The following is a 21,121-nucleotide window of genomic DNA, read 5'->3' as shown; positions in this document are numbered from 1 at the left end:
ATAGCTTCTTATTATCACAGAGTTTCCTACGGTACGCTTTGTGAGATGAAAACAGGAAAAGGCATATCTTCTACCAACTAAAGCAGCTAAATGAGTTCTGTTAAGAAAAACGTGCTGCTAGAAATGGGTCTGATCCTATCTCCAAATATGTTCACAGTTGCAAGAATTTAAGATAAAAATCTAAATGCAAATTTTCTGAATTTATCAGATGTCATTAATTTTTACTTTGGAATACATAACTAGCTGGGGATCTGAGTGTTACAACTCTTACTCCTCACTTCAGGTTTTATACAAACAAGACTGAATTAAAGTAAGAATGAGGAAGTCAAGCATATCATATATACCTTAATATGCTGATCTCGTCAACCCATGATTTTTTTTTATTCTTTAATTCTTTATGTATATTTATTCTAGTCTGGTATGTGGTGAAGAGCGACTCAGAAATGTTTCAGTATGGTGTGACTGTTTGAGTGGAATGCCATGATGTTGTTATCTGTTTCCACTTCAAATTTTTAAGGAATCAAGTGCAAATACTCTTTCATAACTTATCCTTGAGATAAGTGCTGAGGATATGGCATATACAGGAGGTGTTTATATGGGAGCAACTACTGGTGTTTTCTTGAAAATACTGCAGTGACAAGTGGAAGGTTTTCTGTGAAGTGGATCGAGTTCTACCCTCTCTAACATCCCTTTTGGGGAAGTAAATTATTTGCGCGGCATGATGTGGGGTGGTCTGTGAGAGGAGGGAGGACAGAGTCTGATACTGTGGGTTTGGTTTTCTTTGGAATCTAGCATTCTCTGCAGTGTGTATCAACAAGCTTCCAACTCATATTTATTGCTGTGTCTGGGTGGCCGTGCATCCAACAGATTGACCATGAGATCTGAAAACAAGCACCACAAATGTGTGTCCAAATTTGGATCTCATGGAGCATTAACCAAATGACAAGTGATATACTAAGGTCAACAGTGTACTTCACGCCAGCATGCACACATTATGGTGCTGAGAAGCCTTTCTGATAGTTTTTTAAAAAGAAAGGTTATTTGAATAGATATATAATATTTGATAATAGCAAGACCTTAAATATATAGGCTGCAGTCCTCTTAAAATGTATCTATTATAGTGGTATGAAAGTCTAGTGCTGCCTTTGGCATTGGGCTTGGGAAGGTGTGTGCTCTCACTCTCTCTCTCTCTATTTGTTAGCAGTTTAATTCATCTGTTAGGAAAAGTAAAAACTGTTTACCTGAGTGACTTGACACCTAATGGAAGATGCTGTTTGTGACTCAATTCTTGGCTAAGTGAGGTACACCTGCAGGGTGCTGGCGCTGAGTGCTGGCCCACTGTTCCTGGAAGGCAAAACCTCCAGCAGCGAGCCCGAGCGTGAACAGATTCAGAGCTGTGGCCATATGGAGGCAAGGTGGTTCAGAGCGCTTCAGGAGCGGGAGGTGAGACTAAGCTGTCATTCAGCTAGAGCCTGTGTTTATTAAGCGGCAGCTTCAATTCTGAAGAGTGTGTCTCAGTAGCAGGTGTGGTACCAATTCTGTAGAACTGGTTTTATTGCATAGCTTTGCTGTAAAGGAGTCTGACTGAATAAAACTGAAGAAGTAATTGAGCAGAGTATTCAGAAGGGGCCTGGCTGGCCACGGCCAAACTCTGCAGAGGGGCAGTGGAGACAGTCCCCTAGCTCCTTACTGAAAATCCTCTTGGTCATAATTTTTTAGGGAATAAACACAGGATTCATTTTGACACAGTGACTCATCTAAAACATTCAGAAGGGATGTGCTCACATAATAGTCTTGGGTTCTCTGGGTTCTTCGTTTTGTTTGGGTTTCTTTCTTTCTCTGGTCTCTTCTTTCCTTCCATAGCATTTAACAGCAGCCATTCATCATTTCTTCTTCTTGACGATGTCAAACTCCTGTTTTACTTAAGATTATATCAATGCACAACCAATCTTTCCTGTCTGTCTTAACCATCAAACATCACCCTACTTGTCTTCTGAATGATTAAGAACTGTGTAAAGCACTTGCCTAGAGATTTCGGTTCTTCCTCAGTGCAAGTACTGGCACTGTAAGGGCAGTAAACATAAGATAACTTAAATAAGAATTGAAAGAAACTTTTAGAAGTGTACAACGGGCAGAACTGCAGACTGTATTGCAGAGCACTGAATAACAAATCCCTAAATGAGCAGGTCTATACCAAAATGCTGTACAAAAAAAAGGAAGTACACCATATATTATGGGATTTTAAATTCAGGGCAGCAATTGGAGCCATAAAGTGGGAAGCAGCGTGCCTGGGGAAAAGCAGGGGAGGCAACAGATAATGTTTTCTGTAGGAAGCCGGAAGCTTGCATATGACCCTCTAAACCGTAAATTATCCAGAGCTCTTGAGCGGTGGGATTAGGCAGAAAGAAACCCTGCCAGGTCAGAGCAATGTTAGAACATGAATGTTCTCATCCTGATGTTCAAATGGTTGGCTTAGTCATCTATTTTATGTCTTGTTTTTCTACAGAAGTAATTGATAAAAGTCAAGGCTTAGCATTTTCAGAGCTGGGAGATCAGGGTAAGAGATGAGTCACTAAGAAGAGCCTAGCAACTAGGACTTGATTGCATGGAGAGCAATCAGGGACAGGTGGCGTTAGCAGTGAGATAGAGTAAAAGAAAGGCAAGCCAGGAAGGATCCAGGCCTGCTGTAGAACTGGGCAAATATTGGAATTTCAAAATTCTGATGTTTTTTCACTGTCATTTAGACTAGAAGTTTATACCGCAAGAGAAGTTTTGTGAATTATTTTTTTTTCCAACATGCTTTTTTTTATATAGTTCCAGCTTTTGACACTATTTTCTCAGTAGCCTTGTAGCACAGTAAAATTACCATGAATTCCATTCTACTGTGTGAAAGAGAGAATTCCATCATTTTTTAAGAGCTTAGGTGAGTCTGGAAAAGGTGCTTTAGTTGGCAGGTATAGTTAGTGAGTGGGCCTCACCTCTTCATCTAGATGGATGATTTTCTTGATCTTTGCATTATCAAATGCTTTGTGTACATAAATAACATAAAAGACATTATTTATTATTATTATTCATATTATACTAGAGCCTATTATTCATGCTATACCAGAGCCTGAAAACCTTAACTGCGAGGCAGATCTTGATTTAAAGAATAAGCAAGTTATCCCAAATCTTAGAGGACAGACAGAACAAAATATATAGCAGTATAAGATTAGTGTATTTTCAACTGAGGACACCATTTGTCCACAGTCTAGTTTTACTTCTAGACCACAACTGCCTCATTTTATTTCCAAAACTTCAACGGATATTTACACAAGCTAAAATACTTCCCAGTCCAAAAAAGTAGTCCACCCTTCCTCATTCTTTTCTTCAGTAATGGTACTGGGGGAAAAAAGTCACTAGTTCACTCGCTTGGTTTCAGTTTCTCTGATTCAGGTATTTTAAGTCAGTAGGATTTAAAATTCATTATTTTATTCCTGATAACTGGGCCACTTCCTTAACTTCTATTACTTTTGAGTGTAACTAAGTGAATTATTTCACTTGCACAATTACAGAATTACCACTTTTGGCACAGGGCTGGTGGATATCTTGTTGCTTCCTACCGCAGCCGGACACGCAGAGGAACACCCAACACCGTGTTTTGCAGAATGTGTTGTATTTCTCCTATTTGGTCACATGAGAAAAGTATTGCTTGTTTTGTGTATAGCATGGCCTTAGGTTACTTCTGAGTCCTTGCGTGTCAGGAAGGGATTTCTCTCGCAAGGTGGTGTCTTCTGTAACATTTCTGAGTCTTGCGCTGCACTGGTTGTGATAGCACTTCCAATGACAGTGAGAAAAGGTTGTTTCACCCTTGGATTACTCAAGTGCAAATCCCACTGCTGCTTAAATAGGAGAGCTGTGTGCTGTCCTTGTTAGGAGCATCTGAAACTTAAATCAAATCTGTGATGAAGACAAGATCCATGCTTGGAAGAATAAAAGAACATACTACCAGAAATAATATTCAGGGATGAGTTCCTTTCATTCAGCCATCCATTATTTATGGGTAGTGGTATGGTGAACTTCTGCTAACTTCTAGTCATTGTGCTTTAATATAGTATATGGATAAATCATATATTTATATATAAAATGATGATAGCTATATAATATATAAAACCAGTAAGATGTTAAACAATACAGAAGTATAGAAAAAGGTAGGAATGTGAGACTATCCTATTCAGTTTGAGTTAGAAATCCTCCTTCTGATCAGTTGGCTTGCCAGAAGGAAGCAAATTTTCTCACGCCCTATTTGAAATCACTGTTTTACAGGGAACAATTGGACAATCCCGCATTTTGTCAGGAATCCCACCAAAACAAGGTGTCTTAACCTCAGTGCAAACGACAGTGTTTGGGAAACTTGGAGTCATTTACTGGTTGTAATTATTTGTATACGACCTACTGAAAACACTAAGTATGTGGAGAATCTGATTATGATCTCACACATAGATTAGAAATACTTGTTTAAAGACATATTTTACCAATGAAGCTACTCCAGTATAAAGCTGGTACAGCTGGGAAAGAAGCGAGGTTGTGTTGATTTAAAACAAATAAAATGAGATCATAATTTTGCTCTTTATTAATAGATAACCATTGTGTATGCCTATCCTTGTTTCTTCAAGGAAAGATTTTAAACCATATATGTTTTCAATAAAATTATGTGTATGCATATCCTTGTTTCTTCAAGGAGAGATTTTAAATCATCTACGTTTTGAATAAACTTATAAGCAAAATGATGATCTAAAAGGGATGGCAGTGTCTCATATTGACAGGTACCTATGTCTGTACAGATATAGCAGACAGCAAAAAAAAATGATTCTTAGATAAATATTGTAAAACAGTGTTCCAATTTTAACAGTGATTATCCTGAAGTTACTCATAGTTTTCAGATTCTGTGGGGAAAACAGACAGAAAGTGGCTAATGGCAGTTATCATGTTACATATTGCTGATTTTCTTGAGATCTGCATGGCCTTTTTTTCTTTCTTTTCCATAATTAAAATGCAGTTGATTTCCACAGCTACAGTCTTTCTAGAGTTTTGGAAAAGACGGAGAGCTGTATTAACCTATGACTGGGACCTCATAGACTGGGAAGATGAAGAGGTAAGACTAAACAGAATTAACCTGTAAATCTTGCTGTCAGTGTGATTTAAGTGTAAATATGATTACATATTGTATGCCAGTAATCTGAATTTGTTATTCAGATTATATTTGTATTTATAACACTAGTTGCAAAACAAACAAGTACACTTGAGACTATGCAAGTCTGCAACTTGCATTATAATTTCAAATATAATTCTACATTTATTAAAAGCACCCTTTGAAAAATTGAGTGGAAATACTCCCCGTACAGAGGACAGGAGCTACTACTGATATCAGCACAGGTGGCTTTCAATTCTATGGCTTCTCGTACAGAAAATTCCTAATCCTGCCTAAAAACAGGACCAAGACAAGCAAAGGGACAGAAACTAGACGTTGTATCCTTCTGAGAGGCATAACTTATCCTTTAACATTCTGCTATCAGCTTCAGCAATAATAAAATTATTCTATTACTTTACTTCATAAATCATTAGTGAACATAGCTGTAATTGAACTATATCAGTGATTTAACTGCAGTCTAAGTCAATACAGACTTTACCATTACTTGTTTTATAGCTTTCCATAGATGTGTAGATACAAGCTGGTGGCTTTTAATAAATGGTTTCATATCACAAAAAGCACCATCATAACTGGCATCAATTTCAAGTTTTCTTATCAATTTCTGCAGAGAAACTAGTGTTCAAGTCAGTATTATGACCCATGATCCTCTTAATACCCTCACATAGTGGGGAAGGCTCCTGCAGTTTCTGTTCCTTGTTCATCCCTGGCACTGTTTCCAAGGATTTTCAAAAGAGCAAATGATTTGGATATTTGAGTTGGAGCATTATAGAAAAGAATTTGTATCAATATAGATTTCCTACTTTAGACCACATACATGTCTAGGTTTTGTTACTTCAGTGAAATATGTAGTACAACAAATTAAATCTACCTTGTCATTCCAGGAAGAGCTGCGCCCCCAGTTCGAAGCTAAATATTCCCAAGTGGAAAGAGTAAATCCCATCACAGGAAAACCTGAACCTTTTCAGCCTTTCCCTGATAAGCTCAGTCGACTGATGGTGTCTGTCTCAGGAATATTCTTCATGGTAATGTTTAATAATATTGGAATTATTGTAGCCTTTAATCTTAATCTGATGTAAATAGTAAATCAAGTCCTGAGTGCATTCATTAAGATTAGTGGATTTACATAATATAGGCAAAACCGATTGTCTGTCTTACTGCTTGCTTATGGATCTCTTTCTTTTAAAAGATGTAATATAGTTATATTGCAAAAGAACAGTAAAGAAATGTTTTAATTCATCAGTCTAGTATTTTCATTCTCTCAAAGTCGGCTCACCAAAACAAGTGGCAATCTTTAAAACACTTGTTAATTTATTAAGTCAGTGGAAATTATTTCGGATATGGTTTATTTTGTTCTAATATCTCTATTCATAAATACTTACCTGTAGATTTCACTGGTCCTCACTGCAGTGTTTGCAGTTGTGGTGTATCGTCTGGTAGCCATGGAACAGTTTGCTTCTTTCAAGTGGTATTTCATCAAGAAGTATTGGCAGTTTGCAACATCTGGAACTGGAGTCTGTATCAATTTTATGATCATCATGTCACTCAATGTTGTAAGTCTTTTTTTAAAGGAGGGATTACTTTAAAAGAGTAATTTTTACAAGGTTACTGAGTTCACTGTATATCAGATATATACATGTTCTTCCTTATTCATATAGCGGTGCCTGAAGCTAGTATTTCAGGGGTTTTTCCTCTAATACTATGTCAATGTTTTTCTCTAATGCCTACTTTGTCACTACACATCTTTGCTTATATCCCCAAGTCACAGTGGTACAGACTACTGCTTCCTACATTTGTGGTTTTGTTTTTTACATTACCTTTTACAATAAATCTGTTCTGTAAATGGAACTACATTATTTTCTTGCCTGAGAATTTTCTTTCTGTTTTTTTTTAATTGATAACTTTGAATTCTTCCGTTTCTTATTTAAAGTGCAGCGGTGATATCAGTGTTGCACAGTCCTAGAATCACTGCGATACCTGAGTTTGGTTTAAGCTTTTCCTGTCACGTAGCAGCACGGGTTTAATCATATGCTATGGTAGCACAATGTACATTGATATAAACTCTATTGCTTCAACTGCAATATAACTTATCATTTTTCTATTCCCGTGCAGGCACAAACGGGTAAAAAGGAATAATAGCACAGCAAACAGTGGCTGTTAATTCTGCTAAGGAGATTGCGCACTCACTGCAATAAGAAAACAATCTCCAAAACAGACTGTCATGTATTTATTTCTGTTCATTAAGAGAACCGTTGATGTCTGAACACTTCTCTTGATTTATTGGCTCTCAGTTTACCTTTATTGTATATTTAATGCATATACTTACATACATACATACATTTACATGGATAAAGAGAATGGGATTAAAGTAGTTCAATGAAGTCTTTACAGAAAACTATACATCCACACATAGCTACGACATCGCCCTCTCTTCTTTGTCCAGATAACTTGATGCTGTAGGGCAACAGAACACCTATGCTTTTGATGCTTGTTTTCATTCTGGATTTGACATCACAACAGACAGGATGCGCTATACTTACACCATCTCTTATTTCTGTTTTAGGTATATGAAAAGGTTGCCTATCTCCTGACAGACCTAGGTATGTAGGCCTTTACTAGTGGTATGATTCTTGCTAGCTGTGGCATAAACCTTTATATTTCCATAAAACAGGGTTTTGAAAACTTCATGTATGCATAGTACGATTCTGGCATTTCCCTAAGCAAGTGAGAAATGTCAGAGAAAGACATGATATGTTTATTTCACTAAGGAACTAATAGAAAGGAATTTATTCTTATACCTCTACTTTTTTTAATGTTTTATAGTATAAATAGAAAAAACTATCATAATGGAAGAAAAGTCAAAACATATTCTTTCTTAGAACGCTAAAACAGATCTTTTCAATTTTTCCCAAATGCTTGTTTATTTGTTTTGCGATTTTTTAATTTGAACTTTTGTATGGAAAAAATGGGCTAAGATAAAATTACATTATCCGAGATAAAAATGTTAAGTCATAAATTTTAAAGTAGCTCCAATTCTGTCACATTAAAAATTTATACTGAAGCTTCTAATCTTGATTCAGTCATAAAGGTGAAGCTTTCTAGCTTATAGAAAACAAGAAAGCAAAGACAGCATTTAAGATCTTCTACTAGGTGAATATGTTACCTTTTAGTGTTTCTTCTTACATGCTCTCTTTTAGTCCGTGTCAAAATATGCAATTGATCTTGTCATGGTTTAAAAGCAAGCTCACTGCTTAAATTTAACAGCTCCCTCTTCTGGTTAAAGTACTGAAGAGCATGCATTAAACAAGATGCTCAAAACTTGGGTTTCAGACAACAGGCAGTTGAACAGGTTAGAAAGATTCAGAATGTATAGTCAACTTATTCAAATTATTAAAATATTTTAAAATACTTCTTCAGATCACACTGATTTGTATTCCTACTCAACTTTTTAAATATATTATCTTGTTATAGACCAGGGAATGGGAAAGAAAATAATCATTTCATTTAAGTATACAAGCTGATTTTTCCCAAAATATATGAAAGAATTAATTCAAGAAGCTTTTTTATTATTATTTTTTAAGCATAGTGGAGCATCAGGTGTTTGAGCTAGGTAGCTCACTCCACTTCCTAAGGTGTTTTACATCAAAGAGAAGGATGACATCTTAACTTCTGGGACCAAGTGTTCATATATAAAGCTAGTATCCTGTATATTTGTATCCTAATTTATTCATCATTAGACCAAAGTAACTAGTACAAATTTTAACTGAAAAATCAAGGCAGTTTAGACTTCCAACTCATATATGTGCTTTAATACTTTTATCGATGTACTATATTCGTTTGACACATCCATCAAAGAAATTTGAAATTTGAAATTTTTACCAAAATAAAATTAATTTAATCATTATCACCGAGTTCTAATTCAGACATAAATAATGTTCTAGAAACCACAAGGAAAATCATACAAGGCAGTGCAGACTCACACAGAATACTTGTAGCCCTGCTACACATTTCTACATTTCTTTCAAACAAAAACCAAAGAAGGACCTCCATCCTTTCCTCATTGAATTATAAACTGTTTAACACTTCACAGGCATTATGATAGGGAACTCTTGAGGATGAAGTAGTGGTCTTACAAAAGTATTTAGAAGGCAAGGTGCTTGGGTGAGAAACCAGCTGGCTCTTGGTTGTCTCTTTTCCCTCTGCTTTCCTTGGCAGCCCCTGTCTATTGCTCTGCTGATGCCAAGTGCTTTTGCTTTTTGTTTGGGTTTTTTTTTTGTTGTGGGTTTTTTTTGTCATGTGGGTTTTGTGTTTTGGTTTTTTTTAATCAAGATACCTGTAGCCTTAAAATTGATTCACACTGAATTCAGAACTTTTTCATGGAAATGGAACAGGTATCTTCCCATACAGTTGTGACCTATTCTGTACCAAGAGGTTTGTATCCCCTGTTTCCACGTAGAACCAACATAGTCTGAGCTGGGGCAATGGTTTTGTGACCTGCAGACTGAACACTCTGAGGGGGGGGGGGGGAATTAATTTCAACCTGGTGGGGCACCATGAAACAATTGCTTGTTTTGTTAGTGTTGATTGATCTGTGAGCAAAGTTAGGCATAACTTGATTTCATTTTCATTTATATGATGTCTATTATGTCTTTCCGCAGAGCACCCTAGAACAGAATCTGAATGGGAAAACAGCTTTGCCTTGAAAATGTTCCTCTTCCAGTTTGTCAACTTGAACAGCTCCATCTTTTACATTGCCTTTTTTCTTGGCAGGTAAATTATCTTTGCTAACTGCACTTAAAGGAAAACTTGCACAGAACTCGTAATCCTTGCTAATTTTATACATTTGAAGAAAATAAGGTGAAAGTTTGAACTGTAAAATTTAGATGCGAGTTAGTTTCTGAGGATAATTCATAACACTAAATTAATATTTTTAACTGTATGTGAGGGTTGGACCCTTGAAATCTTTACTCATGAAACTAGACAGTAAAAAGTCTACTTTTAAGTGGGTCTATGTACGTGACTTTCCTACTCAATGAGAATTCGGAACCCTTGAAAATACAGCTACTTCCTAAATGTGGGTCTGTATTTAGCCCTGCGCTAAAATGCTTTATTAATTCTTGTTTATTCCCCTTTGGTTACATTTCCCAGGATCCATTTCTATAAATAGTAAATATTCTCTGGCAGGTCTTAGGCAAGAGTAGGAGGCAGAAATTCTGGCTCCAATTTTTGTCTGTATCTTTAGCTGAGAGCATGAGGTACTGCATAGGTCTAACCTTGCTTCATCTTCACTTCAGTTTCGTTATGATCAGACTTATCATTCCTGCAGAACCTACAGAGTACTTCACATTACCTCCTATAAAGTTTTATAGTATAATTTCTGTTTAAGATTGTTTGGGGAAAAAAAACCCAAGCTCTAGTAAAGACTGTTGATAATATTGGCTTGTTACATCTGGTGGTGCGTTTGCCATACAGTTTCTAAACTTCTTTGTATCTTGCTGTCTCCTGTGTCTAGTAGGACCAGGCATTTTCTCTCTCTTTTATAACTTTCACTGAGGTCATTAAGAATTTTGATTCAATTCGTTATACAAGAATCTGTTAGATCTGTAAAAAGCGTTTAGTTATGATGCGTTTAGAAGTGATTTTGTGCTTGTACATCTGAGGGTGCAATCCAGTTCACACTTCACGTGGGCAAGCAGATCCCTGTGCTACAGTAAATTCCTATGTATTGCAATGGCCTATCTTCTTAGAAGTAGATTAGAGAGTCAGAATATCTAACATCTAAAACCTCTGACGCTGGAATTTTTGTCCTGGACATAATAAAAGCTTAGGATCGCTTGCAAAATGATGGTCCGTGTTTGCATTCTGAAACTTCCATATCCTACAGATACCAGATTTAAGCCTGTGTGATTTCATCTGTTTCTATTTCATGAGTTTGCTCAGTGGATGTTGTGAAATAACTACTGATACAGGGTGTTCTTGGAATGTCCGCTGAGAAACAGAAATCTTATTTTCCAGATTTGCAGGCCGCCCAGGAAAGTACAACAAGCTTTTTAACAGATGGAGACTGGAAGAGGTAAGCAATCCTTTCTTGTGTTCCTGTGAAATTTCCATGAGTAAAAAGGAAATGGCTGAAGGACATGAATTATGTCCAGTTTGAAAGATTTATTATTCCATCTAAGTGCAGTTAAGAGTAAACTCTTATTTATAGCAAAGGGCAGGAAACATGAGATGTGTTTTCTCCTTCTGCGTTCTCCACTGTGCTGAGTGACTGTGCCCGAGACACGCAGTTCTTTCTGCCTCTCTCTTTGGGAAAGCAAACAGTGATAGTCCCTTACCTCACAGGCACTACTAAGTCCTACATGATTGGAATGTCCTGGGTATATGGAATTTTTGGATGGAGGACATAAATATAATGCCATCAGCTTTTTTATCAGCTTCTTAAGTTTCTGCCAGCACAGGAAAGATGTGGACCTTGTTGGAGGAAGTCCAGAGGAGGGCCAGAAAAATGATCAGAGGGATAGAACACCTCTCTTATGAAGAAGGGGTGATAGAATTGGGGTTGTTCAGCCTGGAGAAGAGAAAGCTCCAGGGAGACCTTATTGTGGCCTTTCAATAATTAAAAGGGGCTTATAAGAAAGATCGGGACAAACTTTTTAGTAGGGCCTGTTGTGACAGGACAAGGGGTAATGGTTTTAAACTAAAAGAGGGTAGATTCAGGCTAGATATAAAGAAGAAATGTTTTACGATGAGGGTGGTGAAACACTGACGCAGGTTGCCCAGAGAGATTGTAGATCCCCCATCCCTGGAAGCATTCAAGGTCAGGCTGGACAGGGCTCTGAGCAACCTGATCTAGTTGAAGATGGCCCTGCTCATTACAGGGGGGTTGGACTAGATCACCTTTAAGGGTCCCTTCCAACCCAAACTGTTCTATGATTCTATGATTTCAAAGAAGAAAAATAGTATTTTCAGAATTTAGCTTGAAAATGTGTTAGAATTGCACCTCCCTGGATATCACTAGCACGCTGAAGTTATCTCTTATCTCTGAAAAACAGGTTTCTTTTATTGAACCTTGGTAGCCACAGAGTAAAATACCATAACTTTGTAGTCCATGGTCTAAAAAAAGTTTCTGTAATTGCTAAACATTTTAATATGGCAATTTATAAAGTTAAGATACCAGTTTCAGTGATTCAGCTACTAAGTCTCTGTTTGGACTTATGATATTACAAACGAAATATTGCTCCATTCTTTTGAAATGAATACGTATGTATTGGTCTAAGTGAAAGGGACTATATAATTTATCATACACCTAGCACACATGCCCTTAGCTTAGGTAATACGATCTAGTTCTCCAAGAAATAATATGTCTAAAGGTTGTTCAACTAAAGTCTGTGTTAATATTTTTGTTATTAATATTTCTTTCAATATTTCCGTAGCTGGAGGTTAGTGTTTTTCACCAAAGATATTTGAATATTTTTCATTCACCCTCTGAACAAATAAAAATGAAAGGACTTCTCTGATTTTAGTTATTGATCTTTTTCCATTCCATTTCAGTGTCATCCTAGTGGCTGCTTGATAGATCTATGTTTGCAAATGGGAGTTATTATGGTTTTAAAACAAATGTGGAACAACTTCATGGAACTAGGCTATCCGTAAGTTTAGATGTTAAAATTTGTTTTACAAATAGTGATTACATATTAGTGTGATTCAGTAATAGGTAAAAATGTTTTTACGTTAGAAGAATGTTTTCACTTTTTGCGTCTCACATGCTGTAACTTTATTCCCAAGGGAAGCATTAACTGCTGCTCTAAGATAAAGCTTCTCAGGCTATGTTAACCATCTAAATTGTTTATTGTGATTTCATTTTCCATAATACAAACAGAGCTGTTCAGCTACTGAAGAGAGTAATGGGCTAAGAGTCTTACAGTTCTCTTGAAACTGGAAGAGTGTGTTTTCAGTAAAAGGTTGCTCATCAAATATTAGTTTAATCAAAGTCTCAACCTTGAAAGTATGTCAGAAAGGGTTATGCTCACAATGTGCAATCATTCTGCAAATGAGGGGCAGTGTACTGTATTGTTGCGAGACGTGGATTTCTGAAAAGAAGAAACCTACTTGGAAGTATCAAGCTTCCTGTCTTCTCAGCCCACCAGCATCTTAACTCTGTCTAGAATTTCTTTTAGAACATCCTTATATTCCTTTATGGAAGTAAGTGTTTCGTTTAGACAAAACCATTGTTGGCAACCAAGGCAACAGCTGCTCTTTCAGTAAGGAAATCGAGCTAAACACTAAATTAGCTTAAGAAAAAATAGCAGCCTCTTAATAAAAATAATTACAAGAAAATTATTTCCCATCTTCAGTCTCTTTTCAGTAATATCTAGAAACAATAGTCTTTAACTGCCACCTGTATCAGTACTGGATAATATTTTTCATTTGCGTAACACTTTAATTTGTGAGACTATTACCTACTTAATATTTGTAACTACTTTGTGAAAGGATCTGTGCACAGCTTTGTAAAAAATAGTCTTAAATATTTGCAGCTTCAGCAACACCTTTTTAGACACTTTTTCCTGCTTCAAGAAAAAACTATTCTGTAGACCATCTAGATTTTTAGGTTTGTTCAAAAATAGCAGATGTGTTCTACTATTCAATATATTCTGGTGTCACAGAGTTCTTACTGAGTTCCACTTACTTGGTTTGTCTTTTGCAGGATTAAAAATAAAGTATTATTTACTTTTTTAATGCTCTTGCTATGCGTCACTTTTTTTCCTGTTCTTTTTTTATTTAGGCATGCAGGTAAAACCTACAAAAAAAGTCTATGCAAGCAAATTCCATATTCTGAAAAGCTTATTTGTACAATGCCTAACATGCTACGTTAAAGACATAATTAAAATCGTAATGCAGAATTTTGAGAACTTTTAGAATGTCTTTGAATTGTATCTTATATGATATTGTACATATTTTCAGAAAATACCTGAGTAAACATTCAGGTGTTATTCAAAATAGACCCGCCCACTTCAAAACAATACCAGCAAGTATTGTAGATTACTGAGCAAGTACAGTCAATAATGCTCTGTTTATCTAATAGTTTGTTACAGAATTGGTGGTCACGACGCAAAATGAAGAGAGGAGGGCAATTAATGGAGCATAAAATTTCTCTACCTCAGTGGGAAAAAGATTGGAATCTGCAGCCTATGAATCTCCATGGTTTAATGGACGAATATTTAGAGATGGGTGAGCAAATTTAGGGAGGTGTCAGTTTTCTTAAGAAACTGGAACTATGTTGCACTTTAAAACATCTTTTGCATTTCCAATTTCTAACCATAGAAATGCCTGTCTAGTTTTACAGTTTGGCTTTACCACCATCTTCGTTGCTGCCTTCCCACTGGCACCTCTCCTGGCATTGCTTAACAATATCATAGAAATAAGGTTAGATGCGTACAAGTTTGTCACTCAGTGGCGAAGACCTATGCCTGCAAGAGCAACAGATATAGGTGAGAGAACCTAATGACTGTCACTGTCAAGTGCCATCTCTTTGTGTTTCCTTCTTTAATGCAGCTTAACCCTTGAAATATTTCATGCGTCAAGAGTGAAATTGATAATGTAACCTACAGATCTTAATGACAACTCTCCTGTTAAGCAATAAAAGGCTACTCAGTTGCTTAGCTAAGAGGACTCCTTGAATTTGCTTTCCATTTCCAAAAAGGGATCATAATAGTTGCAATTTTGAAAACAGGCTAAATAGTATTTTAGGCTTCTGATTTGTGGAACTCTAGGACTAAAATGCTATCCAAAATGAATTGAATTTAGAAATTAAATACAAGGACTAAATTCACTTTTGGCTTAAAAGTAAATTAAATAAAAATAAGAAATCTCTTTCCAAAATCTTCTATTTGGCCTTTATAACCAAAGATTATGGTTATACCTTTGTTGCTTAGCTATTTCTTCTCAGCAGAGTGTGCCCTACTGTAAGACTTCATTCAGGTGGAGCCAGCGGGAGCAGGGATTGTGGGGACATGGCTTAATCTCGACTAGCTTTTCTGACTGAATAATTCTTTCTCACTAAGAAGGGAAAACTGTATGACTAATAATGACTTCAGTATCACTAATATGACTTCATATGACTTAATATGACTAAAAAATTAATGACTTCGTTGTCATTTCTCTTGTTTCTAGGTATCTGGTATGGGATTCTGGAAGGAATTGGAGTTCTGGCTGTCATCACCAATGCCTTTGTTATTGCCATTACTTCCGATTACATTCCACGTTTTGTCTATGCATACAAATATGGTCCCTGTACAGACCAAGGCTACAGACAAGAAAAGTAATTAAGATATTCTTCATATATATATATGTGTGTGTGTGTATATATTTCAGTGGAAGCACACTTTTGGTGCTGTTTTTCTGTGTTAACATACTTAACATATATCAGTAACGTTTTACCTTTTACAACTGTGCAGACCTTCACAGATGTTAAGTGCAAGTAACTCGGCCATTCCGGAGAGTTTGCAGACTAACTCCACAGTTATATATGTGGAAAGTCACGTCTTCCCTTCTGAATGCAAACAACAAAGTTCAATATACATGGTAGCAGTTTTCAGGCTTTCTCTAGATAAGCTTTTCTTCTTTTCTGCAATAGTTCTGGACTGTCTTCTCCCACTACGCTCCCACACACACATATGTGCTCCCAAACCCTCTTTTATCCTAAGCCTCATTCATCCTCAAACTTCCCTGCCTGTTTCTCTTCAGAAATGCTTGCAGCCAAGCTCCAGCAAGGTTGGCCTTGACACTGTTGGCCTAACTCCACCTATAGTGTATCTTAGCTTCCAGCAAGGTCTCTTGCCTATCTTTGCACCACCAGGCCGGTTTCCTGCACTTCTCTCCAGGCACTTACCGTTGTCTCTGAGCTGTGGGTCCACCGTGCTCTGTCTGCATTTCCCACTGTCTGTCATGACCTTTTACATGATCTAAACAGATCACAGTACTCATGGGCATCCTCTCTTTCATTTGGAGACCAGTGCCCTACAGGTGGTTTTAGGGGCTGATTTTGGAGGGTTTTTTTGGTTTTCTTTTTAATATGGGAATCAGGGTTACCTCAAGAAAAGGAAGCATCGCTTTGCTAATACTATAGCACGTCTCACAAGCACAATTTATCTTCTTTATTGCACAGGAGGAAGGATAAGAGTGAAAGCATCAAGGCTTGTCCAGCAAGCCAGTACCGCTGCATTCACAGAATGTGCCTCAGCTCAAACCACAGGGGTCTGTCCTTCTTTCCCTCATTGCTCCATCTCTAGTGATTCAAAACAGAGATTTACTTTCCCTGTGCTGTCACAGGAAAAGATAATTTAGGGCAAAAAGAACAAGGCAGGATAGGATGAAAAGAGACAATAGCAGAAAAACATTAGGGCTTAATGTGCACTACCCATTTAATAGAGAACTATGTAGTTCTATTTCTTCTTTTGCCAGTAGTGATTTGAGGTGTCACAGCAAACCTGAAGGTTCAGGCGGTATAATAGGATCCCTGATGCATCTCTTTTTAAATGTTCTTTGCCTTTCAGAAGGCCCTTTGTTAAATTGCAGGGCAGATTTCCAAGAAGATGGGATGTCTTATGTGTCCGTGGTTTTCCAGGAACAGACAAAAATTTCACTCCTACGGTCATAATTCAATGTATTTATGTGATTTCTGTCATTAATACTAATAAAATGTTGCCTTTAAGATCGCTGTTTGGTATATATGCACTGCTCATTTTACTGTTGGTGAAAATTCTTCTTTGATTCAACTTGTAAAACCTGATATTTTTTGGAATATGCTGCATGACTGGTGGCAGATTCTGCAAGGATGTTAAGTTATCCTCCTCTCTGCCTCTCTAGCCATCTTTCTAAGTTAAGTAATTTTAAGAGACAGTGAAGAACACTAGCAACATTTTTTGGTTTATAGCTGCTGGTAGATAAGAAGTGAAACCAGAAAACGTGCTGAAAATAGATTTTTAAACAGTGTTATCCCTGGAACGGATGTTATTTGTTTCTTTCCAATAAAACTTTGCTTCTCTGCTTAAAATTTTAGAATTGCTTTTGTCCAGATAAGCAAATAAAATAGTATGCTTACAATATGTGATAGCAGAATAGGTTTACATACAGGATCTATGCTATATAACCACTTTATGAAGAATGTCCTGACCCTATGTCTTGTCTTTTTTCAGATGCTTAAAAGGCTATGTCAACAGCAGTTTATCAGTATTTGATTTGAGTGAACTTGGGATGGGATACTCGGGATACTGCCGGTATGTTTCGATGCTCTCCCTTCTTGTAATACAGGCATAGATGTTAGTACAGTCATTAAATTGAAAGTCAGTGCTTAAATTACTGGCAGAATAGTTTATTTTTTACCTGTAAAAACATTGGAGTTCAAGTTTGTTCAACATGGAAGTCTCCGGTGGAAACACTGTGTGGTAGGACGCAATACTAACACATTAGAAACCTGTGTTCTGAGTTTTTCCAGGATTCTTGCAAGCCCTGTCTTTTGTACCTCTATTAATTATTTCATTTCGAAGTTTCCCCAGCTACCAAGAAGGGTAAAAATTCTCATTTCAGTTTTGTTAAGCATTCTGAGGTCTATTAATTAAAATACACATTAAAACTTTTGTTGTGGCTCTAACCCAGGTCAAGATCTCAGTTATGCAAGACAAATGCAAGAAATTCAGCATAATAGTTACATACAACATTGCATGCGTGCACTCCTTCTGGTTTCAGATTTAGTTTTACAGTGAGAGTTAGCTTGAATTGACTAAGAAGTTACAGAATCATGTTACATTTATGCAAACTTTGTCTAGAGAATCTCAAAGGCTTATAAGCAAGGACAAGAACCAATTCAGAGTCAGCACGCTTGAACTTAACACTCCAAGGTGTCAGTTTTGTAACAACAAAAGAAATTGTTTACCCTGGATTTTTGGAAACAGAAAGTGCCATCTTATAAAGCAGTCCTATTTAATTGCCTGTATTGTGGACTATATTCTTCTCCTTTTCTGTTTAATTCCTCTTGAACTATGCTTTCACTTGAGTTTCTCTCCTTTTAGCCAGATCTGGGATAAACTAGAGAACTCTTCACCGTGCTCAGGTTTTTGAGCACAGGCTAACTCACAGGGTTTTTCTTTGCTTTACAGGTATAGAGATTACAGAGCCCCACCATGGAGTTCAACTCCATATGAATTCACTTTGCAGTTCTGGCATGTCCTGGCGGCACGGCTGGCCTTCATCATAGTATTTGAGGTTAGTCATGGAAAGGAACAATTCCTTTCTATCTCTTTAAAGTCTGAGTTGATTTTCTACAGTAGTCCCATAAATAAATAGTCAGTATTATCAACTGCTTGTTCATCACAGTCAAGAGAGAGGGGAAAATAAAAAAAATTGCCCTCCCAAACTGTTGTCAGTCAGCTGCTGTAAACTGAATTGACTGAGCAGGCACAGATTTTAGAGTCTCTCCAAAATCGTATTTCCTTAACAGTCATCTTATACATCTTGTTCGTTCCCAAACAAGTCTTTCATGTTTTATTGAAAAAGAAGAAATGCAACTTATGTGTACATTAAGCACAGTTATTACAAGTTACAATCTGTGTCAGGAAAATGGTACATGTTCTAGCCTAATATAAAAGTAGAAATATGTGTATTAACTTTGACGAACATATCATATACTGTCCAGGAACCTGGTTATTTATTTCGATTACAAGCTCTTAACAAAGACTGCTTGTAGGTAGTGTTGCTGTTGTTATTCAAACTAGCATATCCTGCAGTCACATCTTCCGTTAGGTCACTAGCTATAACCTTAGTTTTACTTTTCAAAGACTTCAGTATTTTCACGTTTCTGATAGACCACTCATTTACTCCCCTATGTGTATGTGTATATATAAAAAAACAAAGGGGTTGCTTTTCAGTCATGAATTGAATCTCAGTTCCAGTTTTGCCACAGACTTTCAGGCCCTAAAATGTGGTCCTAGAAATTAATATTTATGCATCTTTGAAGCAACTATTTTTGTTCTTCTTTTCAGCACCTTGTTTTTGGAATAAAGTCTTTCATTGCCTACCTGATTCCAGACATGCCCAAAGACTTGTGCGACAGAATGAGGAGAGAGAAATACTTAGTCCAGGAAATGATGTATGAGGCTGAACTGGAGCATTTGCAGAGAGAAAGGAAAAAGAATGGGAAACAGTATCACCATGAATGGCCTTAGTCACTACCATGCTGCAACAAAAACGCTGTTTAGAAATTGAAGAGTGCAGTTACAAAATGAAGTCAGAGTCTGGCATCAGTGTGTGAGATTCGCAGTGTATATATGTTCTTGCTGGGCAGTACAGTTGCAGGCTTTGGTGGGAACTGGAAAATAGATGCTTCCAATAAAGAAAATGAAAAGCCTTACCTGTAAGTGGTCTGTGGTGAGCACCAAGGAGAATTGGCACTCAGGAATGTGCAGACAGATTAAAAATTTGGACACTCTGGTTTAAAAAAAGGCAATGAATTGTCATGCTGTTCATGAATATACTAACAGCATAATGAAAATAAAAAATTACCTGTGAACTTATACAGTGAGGGCATGACTAAAACCAACTTACATGATATCCACTACTTCTACAGCTTCTGATTGCTCAGCTCCATCTGTAATGCCTCTGAAAAGAGAAATTGTTGCCTTTGTGGCCATAACTTGATATAAATGATCTTTCAGGCTTACTGTTTTGTCAGGTTTGTCCTAGTCTCTTGTTGAGATTGTGGATGTGGTTCTACCCTAAAAAAGGGGGTCTATGGCTGCTTAATATATACTATGCAGTTTAAGATTTGCACATCAGTGTCATTAATTTATCCTTCTAGTTGAAAACCAAAAATTCTAAATTCAAAGAGAAAACAGCAGCACTAAGAGAACACATCACATTGCCCACAGCTATATTTGCAGCCCATTGCAGCTATATTTGAAAATGACACGGCTGTTGAGTTGTCTTTCCACTTTTGTGTGCAGAAAGGCCACCTCCACATACTTGCAGGATGGAAGAACTGTCATTTTCATGCTCCGATGTAGCATGCAGATGTCTAAATGTGTTACTGTTCCCTTTGACCTGTCTGGGCAATGATTCCATGACTTCACAGAATGCTAACTTGAAATACTCTCATACAGTGACTTCATCCTGAATATAAAATTAACTCTTTATAGTATGCAAGCTTATGCAGATATGTATCAGACGTACAGTATAACATTGTGACTTGCTTGTTCAGGGAAGGAGAAGCAGAGCACTTTATAACAATGCTCTTCTTACTGTAATAGTAAATGTTCCAGTAATGTGCACTTCTTTTATTGGCCTAAATAAGTCAAAGCATGGGAGTAAGATACAGGCAGATATGTATACAGATTGTATATAAATGCGTACACACACAGTGGTTACTTTTAAATTTTTTATTATTATTTGTATGCCTTCATACAGTTTGGGGGGGCTTTTTGGATAAAAACACTATAAAAGGTAGATGTTCATATAACGAATCAAATTTCAGTTTTTATGTGCATACAGCAGTGTCGCTTTGGTTATAGTCACGTTTTGGTGATGAAATTGTCTGTTTCTAACATTTCATAAAGTAGGAAAAGATAAGCACTTAATTTAAACAATTTAAGTGTGCAGGGTTCACTTGCAGAAAAGGGAGTGGAGAAAGTTACAATCATTGTGTTTCTCTTGTACAATTCTAAGTAATGCTTCTTTATATTGGATAAGAAAAATCTAAAAAGTGAAGAGTCAACAAAGCACAGTACCTATAAAGGCTGCAAATTTAAACATTATTTTTAGGGATAAAGCTGCAGCAAAATCACTGCTGACAGATATGAAAAGACCTGAATTATTACTACTTACAATACCCTATTGAACCAAAAGGTGGGGTTCCAGTATTCACTTGCACGTATTAGCAAATCA

General features: G+C 36.8%; 1 protein-coding gene across 1 annotated transcript in view; it reads left to right on the top strand.

The window, feature by feature from the left end:
- Nucleotides 1–20,832, top strand: part of ANO3 (anoctamin 3) — a 148,405-nt gene extending 127,573 nt beyond the window's left edge. Inside the window, 13 exon segments of the mRNA XM_075048671.1 lie at nt 5,052–5,134; nt 6,073–6,213; nt 6,577–6,741; nt 7,752–7,788; nt 9,847–9,958; nt 11,204–11,261; nt 12,740–12,837; nt 14,271–14,416; nt 14,524–14,676; nt 15,359–15,506; nt 17,383–17,463; nt 18,343–18,448; nt 19,225–20,832. Of these exon segments, the coding sequence (XP_074904772.1) occupies nt 5,052–5,134; nt 6,073–6,213; nt 6,577–6,741; nt 7,752–7,788; nt 9,847–9,958; nt 11,204–11,261; nt 12,740–12,837; nt 14,271–14,416; nt 14,524–14,676; nt 15,359–15,506; nt 17,383–17,463; nt 18,343–18,448; nt 19,225–19,407 (1,511 nt within the window). The 3' untranslated portion in view covers nt 19,408–20,832.
- Nucleotides 20,833–21,121: the final 289 nt, after the last annotated feature.

The sequence above is a fragment of the Buteo buteo genome, chromosome 16 (genome assembly GCF_964188355.1).
Source record: "Buteo buteo chromosome 16, bButBut1.hap1.1, whole genome shotgun sequence".
NCBI classification, from domain to species: domain Eukaryota; kingdom Metazoa; phylum Chordata; class Aves; order Accipitriformes; family Accipitridae; genus Buteo; species Buteo buteo.
The sequence above is the reverse complement of the archived record's forward strand: the minus strand, read 5'-3'. Positions and strand labels throughout refer to the sequence as shown.